The following is a 17,770-nucleotide window of genomic DNA, read 5'->3' on the forward strand; positions in this document are numbered from 1 at the left end:
GACACGTTCGTAGCACTTTTGTAAAAAAAGAACAACATGAAGTTACAACTGTTAGATTGAATGGCACGATAACCTATATGGGTCACGACCTCATGTATTTATCGATGCGTATAATGAAGATTACATTCCAAATCTATGATTTGGTAACAAACCATAAAATCATAAATTTGGTAACAAACCCTTCAAATCATAACAACTAGTAAATTTGAGACTATTTTAGTATATACAGTTATGATCTATTTTAGGTTTAACACCCCCCTCAATCTGGACGATGTACTACTAAGTTCAGATTGCGCCTAAAATAGCTAAAAGGAGCTGGCAGTGGCTTTGTCATGATATCGGCGAGCTGATCCTTGGAAGATATGAGTCGAACATCAAGCTGACGAGTCGATACTCGTTCACGAACGAAGTGATAATCAACCTCAACATGCTTCGTCCGTCGATGAAAGATTGGATTGGCGGATAGGTAGGTGGCACCAATGTTGTCACACCATAGGCTAGGCGCTCGCGCTTGCGAGATCCCGAGCTCACGCAAGAGGACTTGGATCCAAATTAATTCGGCAGTGGCATCAGCAACCGCCTTATATTCGGCTTCCGTACTAGAGCGAGAAACTGTCGATTGTTTCCTCGAACTCCAAGAGATAAGATTGCCACCAAAGAAGATCACATAGCCTCCAGTGCTTCGACGATCATCAGGATTCCCAGCCCAATCAGCATCTGAAAAGGCACTCAACAAATCAGTGTTGGACTTTGTAAGACACAAACCCATATCAATCGTGTCATGTAGATAACGGAGAATTCGTTTGACTGCCGCCCAATGTATAGAAGTCGGAGAGGACATGAACTGACACACTCTGTTGACACAGAAGGATATATCAGGACGTGTCAGAGACAAATATTGGAGAGCACCAACGACACTTCGATAGCGAGTAGTATTCTTAGGTGAGAGCTTTTCACCACCATTCAATAACAACTTCTCACTGGGAAGCATAGGTGTGGGCACACCTTTGGAGGTGAGCATATTGGTTCTGGCTAATAAATCTCGAATGTATTTATGTTGAGAATAAGTCCACTAGAAGTATGGCGGACCTCAATCCCAAGAAAATAACTCAAAATACCAAGATCCTTGACGGCAAAATCATCCTGAAGCTGTGTAAGAAGTTTCTCAGTAGCCGTAGAAGATGAGCTGATGATAATAATATCATCAACGTAGATGAGGATATACATCTGAATGCCCGTTTTGTTAAAAATAAAAAGAGAGACATCAGCCTTTGAAGATGTAAAATCCAGCTGTAATAGTTTGGAGCTAAGGCGAGAAAACCAGGCACGCGGAGCTTGTTTAAGGCCATAAAGCGACTTATCCAGCTTGCAGAGATAACCAGGGTGTTGAGAATCCACAAATCCAGGGGGCTGCTTCATATAAACATCTTCATTAAGAAGGCCATGAAGAAAAGCATTTTGAATATCAATCTGCCGAATAGCCCAACCACGAGAAATAGCAAGAGATAATAAGAGCCGAATGGTAGTGGGCTTAACAACTGGACTAAAGGTATCATCATAATCAACGCCATACTGCTGTTTAAAACCTTTAGCAACCAGGCGTGCTTTGTAGCGATCAATAAAGTCATCTGGCTTTTGTTTGAGTTTGAAAACCCATTTGCAATCAATAACGTTAAGACCAGCACGAGGAGGAACTAAGTGCCATGTCTTATTTTTTTGAAGTGCCTGAAATTCATCATTCATTGCCTGACGCCAGAGGGGATGCTCAATAGCAGTAATATGTGAAGTAGGTTCAGAGGCAGAAGACCGAGCTACAAGATATGTTACTGTTCCATCTGTACGCACCTTGGGTTTCTTGATATTGTGCTTCAATCGAGTACCATACGGATGAGTAGTAGGTGCAGGATCCACATTTGAGGGGACGGCCCTATCAGCCGTTGCGAGGGGAGCAACCGATGCTACAGCAGTTGGTTGACCAACGGCCGAGGATTCGACCGGGCATTGCGCAATATCATCTGCTGGCGGAGGAGCCGAGGCCTCAATCATTGGCGGAACAACCAACGCTGATTCGCATGGCAGCGACGCGGAGGATTGTTGCGGCAATTCCGAAGCTGATGTAGACACCAAATTTTCTGCATCCAAAAAGTTAGTAGGCCCAGACATATGCATGTGATCATTCTCCAAATTAGTACTGCTATTACCCAAATGCAAGGTGCACAAATCAGGGGCATTATGCGTCGACTGCATGATTGGGGAAGAATTAGGTGAGGCTCTCTTGAATGGAAAAACATTTTCATCAAATATGACATCTCTAGACATATAGACACGACCAGAATCGGTGTCAAGACACTTATACCCTTTATGTGAAGAACTGTAGCCTAGAAAGACACATTCCTTTGATCGAAAAGAGAGCTTTTGTTTGTTATAAGGACGAAGATGAGGCCAACAAGCACACCCAAAATTTTTTAATAAGGAGTAATTTAGTGGGGTATGAAAAAGAAGCTCTAAGGGGCATTTTTTATCGATGACACGAGTAGGAAGACGATTGATGAGATATGTGGCTGTAAGAAACGCGTCGTCCCAAAATTTAATAGGTACATGAGCATGAGCTAGAAGGGCTAGGCCAGTTTCAACAATATGACGATGCTTGCGTTCAGCAGACCCATTTTGTTGATGTGTGTGAGGGCACGAAACACGATGACCAATTCCAAGGGAACGAAAAAATGTGTTATGAATTTTCTGATATTCCCCACCCCAATCAGATTGGACCCACTTGATTTTAGTATCTAGGAGGCGCTCAACATGAGCTTGGAATTGCAAAAATATACGAGGAGCTTCTGTACGATCATGCATCAAATAGATCCACGAAAATTTACTGAAATCATCAATGAAACTAATATAATATTTAAAACCCCCAACAGATGGAGGTGCAGGGCCCCAAACATCCGAAAAAATAAGTTCCAAAGGTGACGAAGACCTATGGGAAGAACTAGTATATGGTAATCGATGACTCTTTGCTAACTGACACGCATTACAAACTGACAAAGATGACTCACTAGCACACGAAATATTATTTAGACGCAAAATGGATTTTATTACTTGAGATGAAGGATGTCCAAGACGTGCATGCCATTGGGCGTGAGTAGTAGATCTGCTCACCAAGGCGTGCTTGAGATTATCGACATCGGATGGCTTAATAGGATAAAGACCAGATTCACACCTCCCATTTAGGAGACTTTTCCTCGACTGTCGATCCTTTATAGAAAAATGCCAAGGATGGAATTCAAAGAATACGTCATTATCACGAGAAAATTTATGAACAGAAAGAAGATGTTTGGAAATTTCAGGCACATGCAAAATATTACGCAACGCAAGAGGACGAGTAGCAGTATTAATTAGAGAATGACCAGTATGCAAAACACGCAAACCTGCTCCATTGCCGACTTGAACTTGTTCACCTCCATGATAACGTTCACGCACAGCGAGACGATCCAGGTCACTGGTGATATGGTCCGTAGCGCCTGTGTCGCTGTACCAATTTGGGTCAATCTTGTAAGAGGAAGTAGCCGCCAGTGCCGTAGGAGGAGCAGAAGAAGGTTCATCTTGATAGGACTCATCCATCCTATGCCAGCAGCGGATAGCAGTATGCCCCACTTTGCCGCAGATCTGGCAGGAAGGACGAGCAGAAGGGCCACGACGATCACCAGCAGGACGAGAGGGTGCATAACCTTGAGAACGACCACGACCGCGATCCCTACGCCCACGATTCTTCTGCTGACCACCACGACTAGCATAATTGGCAGAAGATCCAAGATTTAACTGAAGTTCAGCCTGGTGTTGTAGTTGGCGAGCTTCATACGTCATTAGATGTGCAAACACATCATCAAGGGTGAGGGCTTCACTCTTGGTAGTCATTGAGGTGACGAAGGGATCATAGTCAGGGCCAAGACCAGCGAGAAGATACGCGATCACATCATCATCCTGCAAGGCAGAGCCGGCGGCGGCCAGCTCGGTGGCTAGCCCTTTGATCTTGCAAAAATAATTTGCAGGAGATTGATCTCGTTTCTTGGACGTGGCGAGCTCAACACGAATCTGAGTAGTGCGAGCACGAGTTGACGATGAAAACATCCGCTACAGGGTATCCCACGCCTCCTTGGACGTAGTAGCGGCAACCACATCATGAAGAATCTCCTCAGACATGGAGGAGAGAAGGCCGCTAAGGACTTGTTGATCCTGATCATACCACTGATTATAGGCCGGATTAGAGACCAGCTCAGCACCAGCAGCAGTTGAGGAAGGGATCAGCTTGGCAGGTGCAACATTGGTCCCATCGAGGTAGCCCATAAGCTTCGTACTCCGTAGGTAGGGGAGGAGCTGGGCACGCCATATGATGAAGTTGTTTTTGGTTAGACGAATTGTGACAACATGGTGTAGAGGGATTGGATATTGTTTAAGGCCAAAAGTCGCCATGGTAGTTGAGACGGTGTTGGAGATGGTGGATGGAGAGGAGGAAGAAGACATGGCGAGGAGTTTAAAAAATAAACCTTGGCTCTGATACCATGTTAGATTGAATGACACGATAACCTATATGGGTCACGACCTCATGTATTTATAGATGCGTATAATGAAGATTACATTCCAAATCTATGATTTGGTAACAAACCATAAAATCATAGATTTGGTAACAAACCCTTCAAATCATAACAACTAGTAAATCTTAGACTATTTTAGTATATACAGTTATCTATTTTAGGTTTAACAACAACTTCTAGACAACAAGTTTTTATTAATCTTACAAGGACTACGATCATAATATAAAAGGTTTGTTATTGCTATACAAGGATGGTCGTGACCAAGGAAATGGGAGGCATCGTGCTGTAGAGTGAAGGAGAAAAAATCTACACAAGTAAAAGTCGAAGCAACAATAAACTGCATGGATATGAAAGTAGTGACAAAGGAAGAAGTGATCAAAGAACTACACGATTTAGATCTCATTAGAACTATAACAAGAGTTCTGAATGGGATACATTTTAAGGTATTTGCTACAATTGTGGAAATAAAATCTTTTTTATGGATTCAAGCAAGCACCAAGAGATGCATATGCAAACTCAAGCTTGTTCATCAAAGAAAGAGAAGGAAATTTGGCCTAGAAGTTGATTTCACATATGAATAATTGTTTCTTCACCAATAAAAGTATACCAGAGCTATGTTTAAGAACTTCGACATGTTTGAGTGCAAGCAAGTCTTGACACCAATGGAGCCAAGTGCCAAAATTTATGGATATAAAAGCAAGGAGTTGAATTATGAAACGATATACCGATAATTAGTAGGTAGACTTATTTACCTAACTTTAACTCGGCTTGACATTTCTTATGTAGTTAGAGTTATGAGTCGATACATGCAAAATCTGAATAAACCTCAACAAATCTTGAGAAATGTCAAAGGTACAGTCGACTATGGTTTTTTATCCAAAAGAAGTGAAGACTATAAGCTAGTTGTTTATTGTGATGCTAAGTATGCAAGAGACCACGATACCCGAAGATTAACTACTGGGTATGTGTTTAAGTTTGGTTCGGGACAATTTCTTGGTGTAGCAAACGACGACCAATGGTATTATAACTACAAAAGTGGAGTATAGAGTAATGACTGGAGCAACTAAAAAAGTACATGGTTAAAACTCTTAATGGAGAATTTGCACCTAAAAATGGACTATTCAATATCACTTCATTGTGACAACCAATATGCATTTCGCCTAGCAGAAAATCCCGTGTTTCACACTGGAACAAAGCATGTGGAGGTGCAACATCATTTTATTACAGAGAAAGCCCGAAAGAAAGAAATCGAAATGCGGGAGATCAAGACAGATAACCAAGTGGTAGAATTGTTTACAAAAGGGTTGAATACGGGCAAATATGAAGGTTTTCGCTATGGTACGACGAATGGAGATAGTGATAAGGGAGAGTGTTAAAAGATCATCATTAGTCTAAGAGGGTCAAACCCAATAATTATACGAGTCAATTGTCTATACATTTTAGGAAAATAATTTATATAGCGTGGGAATAAAGATATATGCTATATATACATTTCCACTCTACTCATTTCATCTCAAGCAATCCCTAATCAAAGCAAAATGAACTAAATGTTTTGAAATTCTTTTTTGATTGGTCTTAATAGAGGTGTGAGTGTTTCCCACAAAATAGTTGTGTTCAATAATTGTCATCGTTGACTAAAGTTTATTAACAGAATAGTACGTGCGGGGTTCTAGGATTGATCCGCACCAAATATTAGGGGTGTACATGGGTTGGGTTGGGTCGAGAGATTTTCTTGACCCAACCCAAACTGGTGGGTTGGATTAGTAACCTAATCCAATTCGAAAATTTTCACAACCCAATTCTCTATTCTCTATTCTGTGTTGTTAAAAAAATTTATTTATCCACAATTTATAATTATTCAGATATAACCTGATGAAAGATATTAAAAATTTACAAACGAACACAAATCAATCTATAATTATTCACAAAAAAAAAAAAAAAAAAAAAATCAATCAATCAAGAACAATGAGCGATGGTAGCATATTATAATATAGTTCAGCATTATCATAAAACTAAAGACAACTAAATACCTAACACTTCGTTGATGATTGGTTAAAGTAAGAAAAATATAAGGATAGATGATGAAATTAAAAAAAAAAAAAACAACAACAATAAAGACACTCTATATAACAAAAAAATAAAAAATACTATAAAAATATTTTAATTGAAATCTATACCTCTATGAAATTAGAAGGTCCTAAACTATTAAAAAATAAAAAATAAAAACATATAAACTGTGCTATAATAATGATAATGTTGTAACTGAGATCAATAATCTTTATAATTAGAGTTTGTAACTTTATACTTCATGACTATAACTAGCCACGGTATAAACGTAATTTAAAAATAAATTAAAAATCTTAAAACTTAAAATACATTAATGAAATAACATAAATCTATATTTTTTAATTTTAAAATTTGTAACCATCTCAAAATAATAACTAATAAGGTTAAAATGATTTAATTATGTTTATAAAATACAAAATAAAAAAGAAAATAATGGAAAATTAATAACAAGAAATAGGAATATTGAAATTTTGTGTATTGAAATTTGATTTTTGAGTGTTAGAATTAGAACGATTCCTTGGTTTCTTTCCTTCTATCTCTTATTTTTAAACAACTAAGTCTCTCTCAACACCACAAATAACCTACAATTAATCCCAACCCACAAAACAACCAATTCAAACTCCATACTAAACTCTTTAAAAGGCCCCAATCTCCCCCACAACAAACCAACTCACCATGGCTTCTCTTCTTCTCTTCCTCCTCCTCGTGGTCTTCACTCTCCCATCGGTCTCACTCGCCGTCACGAAAGCTGAAGTTTCGTATCTCATTGGTCGTCAACTTTTGGCTATAAAAGAACACGATGAACTCCCAGATGACTACAAATATGAAGTTGAAGTTGATCCTCACGAAACTTTCTTAAATGAGAGGTTGAAGAAGGCTTTTGTTGCCCTTAAAGCTTGGAAAGCCGCCATGTATTCTGACCCATATAACTTCACTGAAAATTGGGTTGGCAATGATGTTTGTCTTTATAGAGGCGTTTTTTGTACTACGGCGCTGGATGACTCCACTGTTGAGGTTGTGGCTGGCATTGATTTGAACCATGCTGACATTGCAGGCTACTTGCCACCTGAGCTTGGACTCTTGACAGATTTGGCGTTGTTCCATATCAACTCTAATAGGTTTTGTGGGATAATTCCTCATAGCTTTTCTAAGCTCACTCTCATGTTTGAGTTTGATGTCAGTAACAACCGGTTCGTTGGCCATTTTCCAGAGGTTGTCTTTTATTGGCGTATCGCTAAGTACCTCGATCTTAGGTTCAACGACTTTGAAGGAGAGATCCCACCGGCACTTTTCACTATGACCTTCGACGCTATATTCTTAAACAACAATAGATTCAGTTCCTTCATCCCGGATACCATTGGAAACTCCACTGTCTCCGTTGTGTCCTTTGCGTATAACTACTTCCATGGCTGCATTCCTAGTTCGGTCGGCCAAATGAGCAGCCTCAAGCAGGTTCTCTTCATTGGCAACAACCTCGATGGCTGTCTCCCAGTCGAGCTTGGAAAGCTTGTCAATGTAACGGTGCTTGATATCAGCAACAATAGCTTTCCTGGTTGGTTGCCCGCGTTGTCGGGACTCAAGAATTTGCAGTGGCTTGATGTTAGTTACAATGAATTCAGGGGCTCTGTTTCTGCAGAGATATGCAAATTACCTCATTTGGATAACTTTACTTACTCCTTTAATTATTTTAATCAGCAAGATGGAGAGTGTGTGACATCTAAGGATTCAAAAAAGATTTTTGATGATGTTCATAATTGCTTGCCCAATCGCCCGGAGCAGAGAGATGCTGAGAGTTGTAGCTCTTTTATGATGAAGTCGGTGAAGTGTAGAGGTTGTGGTGAAGATCTAGTTAATCAATCTCCGACCCATCCGGTACGGGTTCGTAGGCAGCCACCTTCAGAATCGGGCGAACCCCCAGTTCCATCCTCACCTCATCATCATCATCATCATCATCATCATCATGAAGTTCCATCCTCACCTCATCATCATCATCATCATCATCATCATGAAGTTCCACCGCCAACGACCGAATCTCCACCGCCAACGACCGAATCTCCACCGCCAACGACCGAATCTCCACCGCCGACGACCGAATCTCCACCGCCGACGACCGAATCTCCACCGCCGACGACCGAATCTCCACCGCCACCTGTCTACTCTCCCCCGCCTTCGATCGCATCCCCACCGCCACCCGTCTACTCTCCCCCGCCTCCAACCGCATCCCCACCGCCACCCGTCTACTCTCCCCCGCCTCCGACCGCATCCCCACCGCCACCTGTCTACTCTCCCCCGCCTCCGACCGCATCCCCACCGCCACCCGTCTACTCTCCCCCGCCTCCGACCGCATCCCCACCGCCACCCGTCTACTCTCCCCCGCCTCCGACCGCATCCCCACCGCCACCCGTCTACTCTCCCCCGCCTCCGATCGCATCCCCACCGCCACCCGTCTACTCTCCCCCGCCTCCGACCGCATCTCCACCGCCACCAGTCTACTCTCCCCCGCCTCCGACCGCATCTCCACCGCCACCAGTCTACTCTCCCCCGCCACCGACTGCATCTCCACCGCCACCAGTCTACTCTCCCCCGCCACCGACCGCATCTCCACCGCCACCAGTCTACTCTCCCCCGCCACCGACTGCATCTCCACCGCCACCAGTCTACTCTCCCCCGCCACCGACTGCATCTCCACCGCCACCAGTCTACTCTCCCCCGCCACCGACTGCATCTCCACCGCCACCAGTCTACTCTCCCCCGCCCCCGACCGCATCTCCACCGCCACCAGTCTACTCTCCCCCGCCCCCGACCGCATCTCCACCGCCACCAGTCTACTCTCCACCGCCACCCGTCTACTCTCCACCGCCACCCGTCTACTCTCCACCACCACCACCAACCGCATCTCCACCGCCACCCGTCCACTCTCCACCGCCACCCGTCCACTCTCCACCGCCACCCGTCCACTCTCCACCGCCACCCGTCCACTCTCCACCGCCACCGACCGCATCTCCACCGCCACCGACCGCATCTCCACCGCCACCGACCGCATCTCCACCGCCACCTGTCTACTCTCCACCGCCACCTGTCTACTCTCCCCCGCCACCGACGGCGTCTCCACCGCCACCCGTCTACTCTCCCCCACCGCCACCCGTCCACTCTCCCCCACCTCCGACCGCATCTCCACCGCCACCCGTCCACTCTCCCCCACCACCGACCGCATCTCCACCGCCACCCGTCCACTCTCCCCCACCACCGACCGCATCTCCACCGCCACCCGTCCACTCTCCCCCACCACCGACCGCATCTCCCCCACCACCGACCGCATCTCCACCGCAACCCGTCCACTCTCCCCCACCACCGACCGCATCTCCACCGCCACCCGTCCACTCTCCTCCACCTCCTACCGCATCTCCACCGCCACCCGTCCACTCTCCCCCACCTCCTACCGCATCTCCACCGCCACCAGTCCACTCTCCCCCACCTCCTACCGCATCTCCACCGCCACCCGTCCACTCTCCCCCACCTCCTACCGCATCTCCACCGCCACCCGTCCACTCTCCCCCACCTCCTACCGCATCTCCACCGCCACCCGTCCACTCTCCCCCACCTCCTACCGCATCTCCACCGCCACCAGTCTACTCTCCCCCACCTCCTACCGCATCTCCACCGCCACCAGTCTACTCTCCCCCACCTCCTACCGCATCTCCACCGCCACCAGTCTACTCTCCCCCACCTCCTACCGCATCTCCACCGCCTCCGACCGCATCTCCTCCTCCTCCTCCTGGCGCTTCTCCACCACCGGCGTTCGAAGATCTAATCCTACCACCAAACATTGGTTTCCAATATGCATCTCCACCACCACCACAGTTCCCCGGATATTGAGTAGTCTCGTCTTTTTTCATATTATTTCTTGATATTTTTTCGATAATGTAGCTTCTTTTTACTTAAATAAAGAGAGAAGTTTTGCCCAATTTTGCCCACTTAGTTGAATGCAACTTGAAATTACTTGAAATTACCCATAAAGCAAAGCTATTGGAATTGGTTTCAGTGTTGTAATTACATGAAAATACTATGAGAGTTGATTTGGCAACGTTTTAGATATATGGACCTCCTAAGCAGAAGTCACAACATTACTGGTGAGCGTGGTTGTGGGCTGGTGGGCACACTTGTTGGGCACGACGGCGTTCACATGTGGGTGTGCAAGGATTTGGTGGGTTGGGCACTGCATGATGTTGGCTTGGGCGCGCTTTCGAGATGTGCATGAGGTTGGTGGGTTGGGCACTGTATGATGTTGGCTTGGGCGCGCTTTCGAGATGTTCATGAGGTTGGTGGGTTGGGCACTGCATGATGTTGGCTTGGGCGCGCTTTCGAGATGTGCATGAGGTTGGTGGGTTGAATGTTACATCGTCTTGGTTTGAACATACATTAATGGATGTGTGCGGGGTAGATTTTGTGCATGCGCGAGCCAGTGAATAACTGCATAGGCGTGCGAACATGGGCGGAACATGGGCGGTGAAGGTATGCATTGTTGGGCCTGAAATGACTACTCGTGGCATGTTGAAACATGTGCGCAATTGTAGGTTGGTGGGCACACATGACCTATTGACGTGCACGCGAGGCCCTTGATGCATGCATGGGCTTTCGACCTGATCATATGCATGACGAGCTAAGAGGTATGCGATTGTATGAGAAGTGGTAAAAATAGTGGTATTTATTGATGCAATTGCAAGGGAATGAAGTGAGCTAAGAGGAAATTATGACAAGAAAAAGTACAAAGAATACAGTAATAAACTTGACATGGTGTCACCCAAGCCCATGAATGACAAGTTATGTACTCTAGACCTATAGACCTAGAGTTGCATTCTTATGTACGATAGGACAAGTTATGTTCGTTTCATAATTACAATTGGGTCAAACGGACTGATTCTCTAATGAACAATTTGTTTATGATCCAATCATAAATCAAGTCCCTTCTGATTCTTTAATGAACTATTTGTTTATAATCCAATCATAAATCAAGTCCCTCTCGAGCCAATGAGAGGGTGGGACTCTTCTGATTCTTTAATGAACCATTTGTTTATAATCCAATCATAAATCAAGTCCCTCTCGAGCCAATGAGAGGGTGGGACTCCATTTTCCCAAGATCAGTACATAGGATAACCCCACTTACATATTTCCACATGAATAATTTGGATCAAATCATTTGTAACGATTATAACAGGATAAGGCACCGCACCAACCGCATACTGTTCATGTCAACCACATACTGTTCAAGATTACATTAATAACCTACATTAATAATCTTGGATTTTCATAGAAGGGATAACAAATAAATTACAAATGTTTTCATGTATAAAGAGAATTTGTTGTCAATGTCACAAGGAACTACTCAAATGATAGAGAATATATGTCAAATGAGTTGGATGGGGAGTAGCCAATGTGGGACACCCTCCCAACAATCCTCAACAATCCTATTAAGGACATGGCCCTGATACTATGTTAGGAATCAGAGATCTTCACATTCGTATGATATTATCCCGTTAGAAGAGCATGAGCCCTCATAGCTTTGCTTTGGGCTTCCACATTATCCCGTTAGAAGAGCATGAGCCCTCATAGCTTTGCTTTGGGCTTCCACAAAATGTCTCATACCAATCCCGTTAGAGCATGAGCCCTCATAGCTTTGCTCTGGGCTTCCACAAAATATCTCATACCAATAGAGATGTATTCCTTACCTATAAACCTATGATCATTCCCTAAATTAGCCAATGTGAGATCCTTCCCAACAATCCTGAGTAGAGAATACGACTAATCTTAATCATGTATATAAGATTAGAAAAGCTCCGTATGGATTCAAGCAAGCACCAAGAGATTTCTATGGTAGAATTTCTGATTTTTGTTTACTCAAACTGGTTTTTTAGTTGCATATGCAAACTCAAGCTTGTTCATCAAAGAAAGAGAATGAAATTTGGCAAAAGCATTGGTTTATGTGGACGACTTGATCAATGGAGACGGTGAAAGAAAAATTCATCAAACAACAGAAAATTTATTTGTGTGCTTTCAGATGAAAGAGCTAGTAGAGGTTAAACACTTCTTGGGTCTAGAAGTTGATCGCACCTATGAAGAATTGTTTCTTCGCCAATAAAAGTATACAAGAATATGTTTAAGAAGTTCGACATGCTTCAGTGCAAGCAAGTTTCAATACCAGTGAAGTCAAATATCAAGATTTGTGCACTCGAAGGCAAAGAGTTGAATGATGAAATGATATACCAACAATTAGTAGGTAGACTTATTTACCTAACTTTAACTCGGCTTGACATTTCTTATGCAGTAGGAGTTTTGAGTCGATATATGCAAGATATAAAAAAGTCTCATTTAGATGCAACTCACGCTATGGTATTTTGTACAAAAGAAGTGAAGATTGGAAGATGCTAACTATGCAAGGAGACCACAATACTCGAAGATCAACCACTGGGTATGAGTTCAAGTTTGGTTCGAGATAATTTCTTAGTGTAGCAAAAGATGACCAACGGTATCATTGTCAACTACAAAAGTAGAGTACTGAGCAGCGATCGGAACAACCCAAAAAAGTACATGGTTGAAACTCTTAATAGAGAATTTGTACCGGAAAATTGACTATCTAATATCATCACTGCGACAACCAATCTACGGTTTGCCTAGCAGATTGAAAGCGTTGAAGAAAGAAATCAAGACAAAAAGAAATCGAAATGTCGGAGATCAAGACAGATGACCAAATGACAGAGTTGTTTACACAAGCGCTGAATATTGGCAAATACGAAGGTTTTTGCTATCAACAACGTAGTATAGCTCATTGTTGGTACATTTTAGAAAAAATAATTTGTGTATTTTAGGTATAAAGATAAATAGGTATTTTAAGAAAAAGAATTTTTTTTTAATATGATATTTATTAAAAAGAATTTAAAATATTGCAATAAATTTAATAATATTTTAGAAGTAAAAATAATTTTTAAAAAGTTCTAAATATATATATATACACAAACATAATTTGATAACGGATGAAACCAAATTTTCATTTGGAATTTCTTCTTTTAGACAAATTTTCATTTGGAATTTCTGTTCAAACGTCTCATCAAAATTTGCGGAAAACACAACAAATTCCAGAGTTCATTATCAAAATTTGTTTACAGTTCAAAAAAAAAAAAGAAAAAACCCTCCAATTCATCTTCTTCCTTGACCGCTAAGAAACCTAAACGTGCAAGCTCCATTGTTGACTGTGAATATCTTTAGATTTCCATATTGATCTTCGAGATTTAGCGTCGAATCCCTTCTGAAGTGGTTCAATCCGCAACCCGACCATGGCGTCGCATGCCGATTACCTTGAGAAAATGCAGCTTCGTCAGGATTACAGAAATTTCTGGCATACGGATCTCACGGGCACCATTTCTGCCAATACGCCTTGTATGTATTGGAAATTTCTTGTTCGATTTTGGTTATCTTTTTGGGATTAATCGATTGAGAGGGAAGAATGTTGAAAATCTTGTGTTCGTACTTGATTTCTTTTACTCTGTTTCGTTGATGGGATAGGGTAAAAATTACCTCAAATCGAATCATCTTTGATTTTGCTTGCGATGACCTTTTACCTTTCTCTACCTCTGTTCCTTTCCAAAGGGTTAACAATGGCGGCTATTGGTTTATTTGCTACAGGGTATTCTTTAATTTGTTTATTCTATTAAATATCTTGATGTTGCTTGACCAATCAATTTTCTCTCAAACCATATAAATACGCTGATTATTTCTTTATTTTTTTCTTCTGTTTTGCAGATTGTTGCTTTTCTATATTCTGGTAAGGTGTTTGTTCTCTGATGAGTTCTTCTCATTCGTCGTTTCGATTTCGGGAGTCGAAAAACTTTGCTATGTTTATGAACATGTGTGTTCTTAGTTCTTTAATGCAATGTAATATTCTGCAAGTTTCATATGGCTTCAAAAGAATGTAGATGTATGCTTGCTTTATAATGTTCAAAATGGTATTCGTTTTTTATTGCTTTTGAGTTTTGTAGAGTACTTTGATATGGTTTTTCTTATAATGCTTCTTGATTGTGTGAAAAGTGCCCCATGTGCTTCTTACCTTCTGCGAAAACGAGCTCTTTATGACGATATGTCGAGGTATTTTCGGCGAAGGTTTGTAATTTTACCACAAGATAAAGTGTGTACCATTGCTGAATCCTTTGCTTAATCTATCATAGATACAAATGCTGTGGTGGTTACATGCCTTGTAGTGGCAAATGTGGAGAAGGCCACTGCCCTGAAGCTTGTCTATGCACCGAGGTTCGTTTATCCATCGAGAACCATGGTCCCCTTTGATCCTCTAGCTATCTAAACATCATTTAATTTCATTCATTTATTCTCCTATGGGATCTAGTCTGAAGAATTGTGTATTCTTTTCAGGTTTTCTGTTGCTTTGCAAATTCAGTTGCATCAACACGTTTCATGTTGCAAGACGAGTTCAATATACAGACAACTGAGTGTGATAACTGCATCATCGTGTCGTCTTCTCTCTCAAACCGTTCATTCATTAAGCTGCTTGTGCCTCGGCCTTTTCTCCCCTTAACAAGTTTGTCTTACTTTGTAGGGCTTTATGTTGTGCCTCTCACAACTGGCTTGCATATGCTCCATAATTGCTTGCTTGCTTGGAAGTGAAGAGCTTCAAGAAGCCTCGGATATAGTGACCTGTTTATCTAACCTTGTGTACTGCAGGTATGGGGTTGCATTCAATCTTCTTAACTCATATTGACATTAAAGTTCTCTTATAAGAATTTTGAACTCTTTTGTTTTGCAGTGTATGTGCGTGCATGCAGGTATGTCCCGATTTTTTAAAAAGCTTAAAAGATGTCTACCTATAATTGGTGCATATGGATTTTCTTTCTTTTCTCATATGGCTAATCTAAATCTCTACTTGCATAAACTTAGGTTCATGAAACATAACTTTCCACATTTTATATCGACTTTCATAACTCACAAACCCATGAAGGTTACATAAACTTGCGCTTATGAAACTTACCATTTTGTTACAAATCACAAACTCACGAGTAAAAGACACGCTACCCAAACCCAGGTTTCTACATCCTCTTTTCTGTTGAGGATTGTTGGGAGAGGAGTTCCACATCGAGTAATTACATGGTTGGTATGAGGTCTTTTAGAAAAACCAAAAGCAAAGCCATGAGAGTTTATGCTCAAAGTGGACGATATCATACCATTGTGGAGGTTCGTGGTTTCTAACATAGTATTAAAGTCATGCCCTTAACTTAGTTATGTCAATAGAATCCTCAAATGTCGAACAAAGAAGTTGTGAGCCTCGAAGGTGTAGTCAAAAGTGACGCAAGTGTTGAACAAAGGGTGTACTTTGTTCTTGAACTCCAGAGAAGGAGTCGAGCCCCGATTAAGAGGAGATTGTTCGAGGGCTCCATAGGCCTTAGGGGAGGCTTTATGGTGTAATTTGTTTGAGGGGAGGATTGTTGGGAGAGGAGTCCCACATTGGCTAATTAAGAGGTTGATCATGGGTTTATAGGTAAGGAATACATCTCCATTGGTACAAGACTTTTCGGAGAAACCAAAAGTAAAGCTGTGAGAGCTTATGCTCAACTTGTATAGTATCATATCATCGTGGAGGTTCGTGGTTTCTAACATTCTCATCATCTAAATGCTCTTACTCTCAAACTTGATAGAACATGGCTCTTAATCAAACTTTGACACCTTCTATTTTCTTGATTATTTTTTTAGAAATTTATTTTCTTGAAATGTATGATGGAGATAATTATTTGCTTGCTTGTGTGAGATACTTGAATTCTATATGGGAGTATCTGTAATTTCTGTTGCAAAACCATAGTATTACAGTACAATATGAATCAGTGTTATGCTTTTCTGATGATGTTACCATTGAGAAGTGCAGACACAACACAAGATGGAGTTAGACAAAAGGGATGGCAAGTTTGGACCCCAACCAGCCATGGCTGTGCCTCCTACACAGCAGATGTCTCGGATCAATCAACCGATCCCCGGTCCAGTCGGATATCCTCCTCCGATGTATGGACAACCCTTTGGACACCCACCCCCTCCATATGTTCAAGGCTACCCGCCCCCTCCCTCGGCTCAAGGCTACCCGCCACCTCCCCTGGCTCAAGGCTACGCATCCCCTCCCCCAACACAAGGCTACCCGCCCCCTCCCTCGGCTCAAGGCTACCCGCCTCCTCCCCCAGGTCAAGGCTTCTCGTCTCCTCCCCCGACTCAAGGCTACCCACCTCCTCCTCGTGCTGAAGACTATCCGCCATCGGCTTATCCTCTGCATCAGCCACCTAGTCAATACAAGTGATTTGTTCCGCATCGTTTTCCTCCTCGTGTGGTATCCGTTGCCTGAATCTGCCTCCCTAACAGTAATGAAGCTTTCATGTCCTAGCTTTTGACGTTTGATTGTGCGTTTCATTGTTGAAACCTATATCGTGATGTTTTTATGTGTACAAATCATATATACTTTCATTGTCGACTTAAGCATTGAGCTACTATGTACAACTATACTTTGTTTGGTCTTGAGAGAAACCAACAAAAGAAACAACCTACTCAGGACTGTTATTTAATACAATTCTTGCTCTTTCTTTTCAGAAACAAGAACATTATCAAATGATGTTCTAACAACAACATTATCAGAAAATGAAAACTTTTTATGAGCTGATCTTAGAGACATCAAACCACGTTCAATAAATTTTGATTTTTTTTTTTTTTTTTTTTTTTTTTTAAATTGAAAACTAAAAGACATCATGGTAACTACACTTGAAAATGTGTTGTCAAATGCAAAATATCTTGTCACATACAATAAATTTTTAAAATAATATAAGTTAATATATAGTTATTATCTATATTATGTGATCTCTTGAAAATTTTAGTAGGAAACATGAGTGAGGACAAAACTAGTTTTTGTGGGTAAACTTTTAGGACAAAACTAGTTTTTGTGGGTTAACTTTTAGAAACAATTTAAGATAAATTGAATCGGTAATCTAGTCATGTTGCAGATGAATCTTTGTCTCATCAGGTATTAAATCGTCTCATCCAGTCATCCGGTATTAAATCGTCTCATCCGGTACTAAATC

General features: G+C 42.1%; 2 protein-coding genes and 1 non-coding gene across 3 annotated transcripts; 2 read left to right on the top strand and 1 right to left on the bottom strand.

The window, feature by feature from the left end:
- Window positions 1-3,850: 3,850 nt before the first annotated feature.
- LOC111784341 (small nucleolar RNA Z247) lies at window positions 3,851-3,990 on the bottom strand. The gene has a single exon (XR_002813524.1). It is a non-coding gene; the product is annotated as a small nucleolar RNA Z247 (small nucleolar RNA).
- Window positions 3,991-7,114: 3,124 nt separating this feature from the next.
- Window positions 7,115-10,624, top strand: LOC111779399 (uncharacterized). The gene has a single exon (XM_087118884.1). The coding sequence runs from the start codon at window positions 7,335-7,337 to the stop codon at window positions 10,533-10,535; it is 3,201 nt and encodes a 1,066-aa protein (XP_086975010.1). The 5' UTR covers window positions 7,115-7,334; the 3' UTR covers window positions 10,536-10,624.
- Window positions 10,625-13,710: 3,086 nt separating this feature from the next.
- Window positions 13,711-17,278, top strand: LOC111778151 (uncharacterized). The gene is made up of 8 exons (XM_087118883.1): window positions 13,711-14,090; window positions 14,454-14,475; window positions 14,739-14,795; window positions 14,876-14,957; window positions 15,078-15,173; window positions 15,262-15,386; window positions 15,469-15,487; window positions 16,579-17,278. The coding sequence occupies exons 1-8, from the start codon at window positions 13,988-13,990 to the stop codon at window positions 16,996-16,998; spliced, it is 924 nt and encodes a 307-aa protein (XP_086975009.1). The 5' UTR covers window positions 13,711-13,987; the 3' UTR covers window positions 16,999-17,278.
- The last annotated feature ends 492 nt before the right edge of the window (window positions 17,279-17,770 follow it).

The sequence above is a fragment of the Cucurbita pepo genome, chromosome 17, assembly GCF_057944985.1.
Source record: "Cucurbita pepo subsp. pepo isolate OVF chromosome 17, ASM5794498v1, whole genome shotgun sequence".
NCBI classification, from domain to species: domain Eukaryota; kingdom Viridiplantae; phylum Streptophyta; class Magnoliopsida; order Cucurbitales; family Cucurbitaceae; genus Cucurbita; species Cucurbita pepo.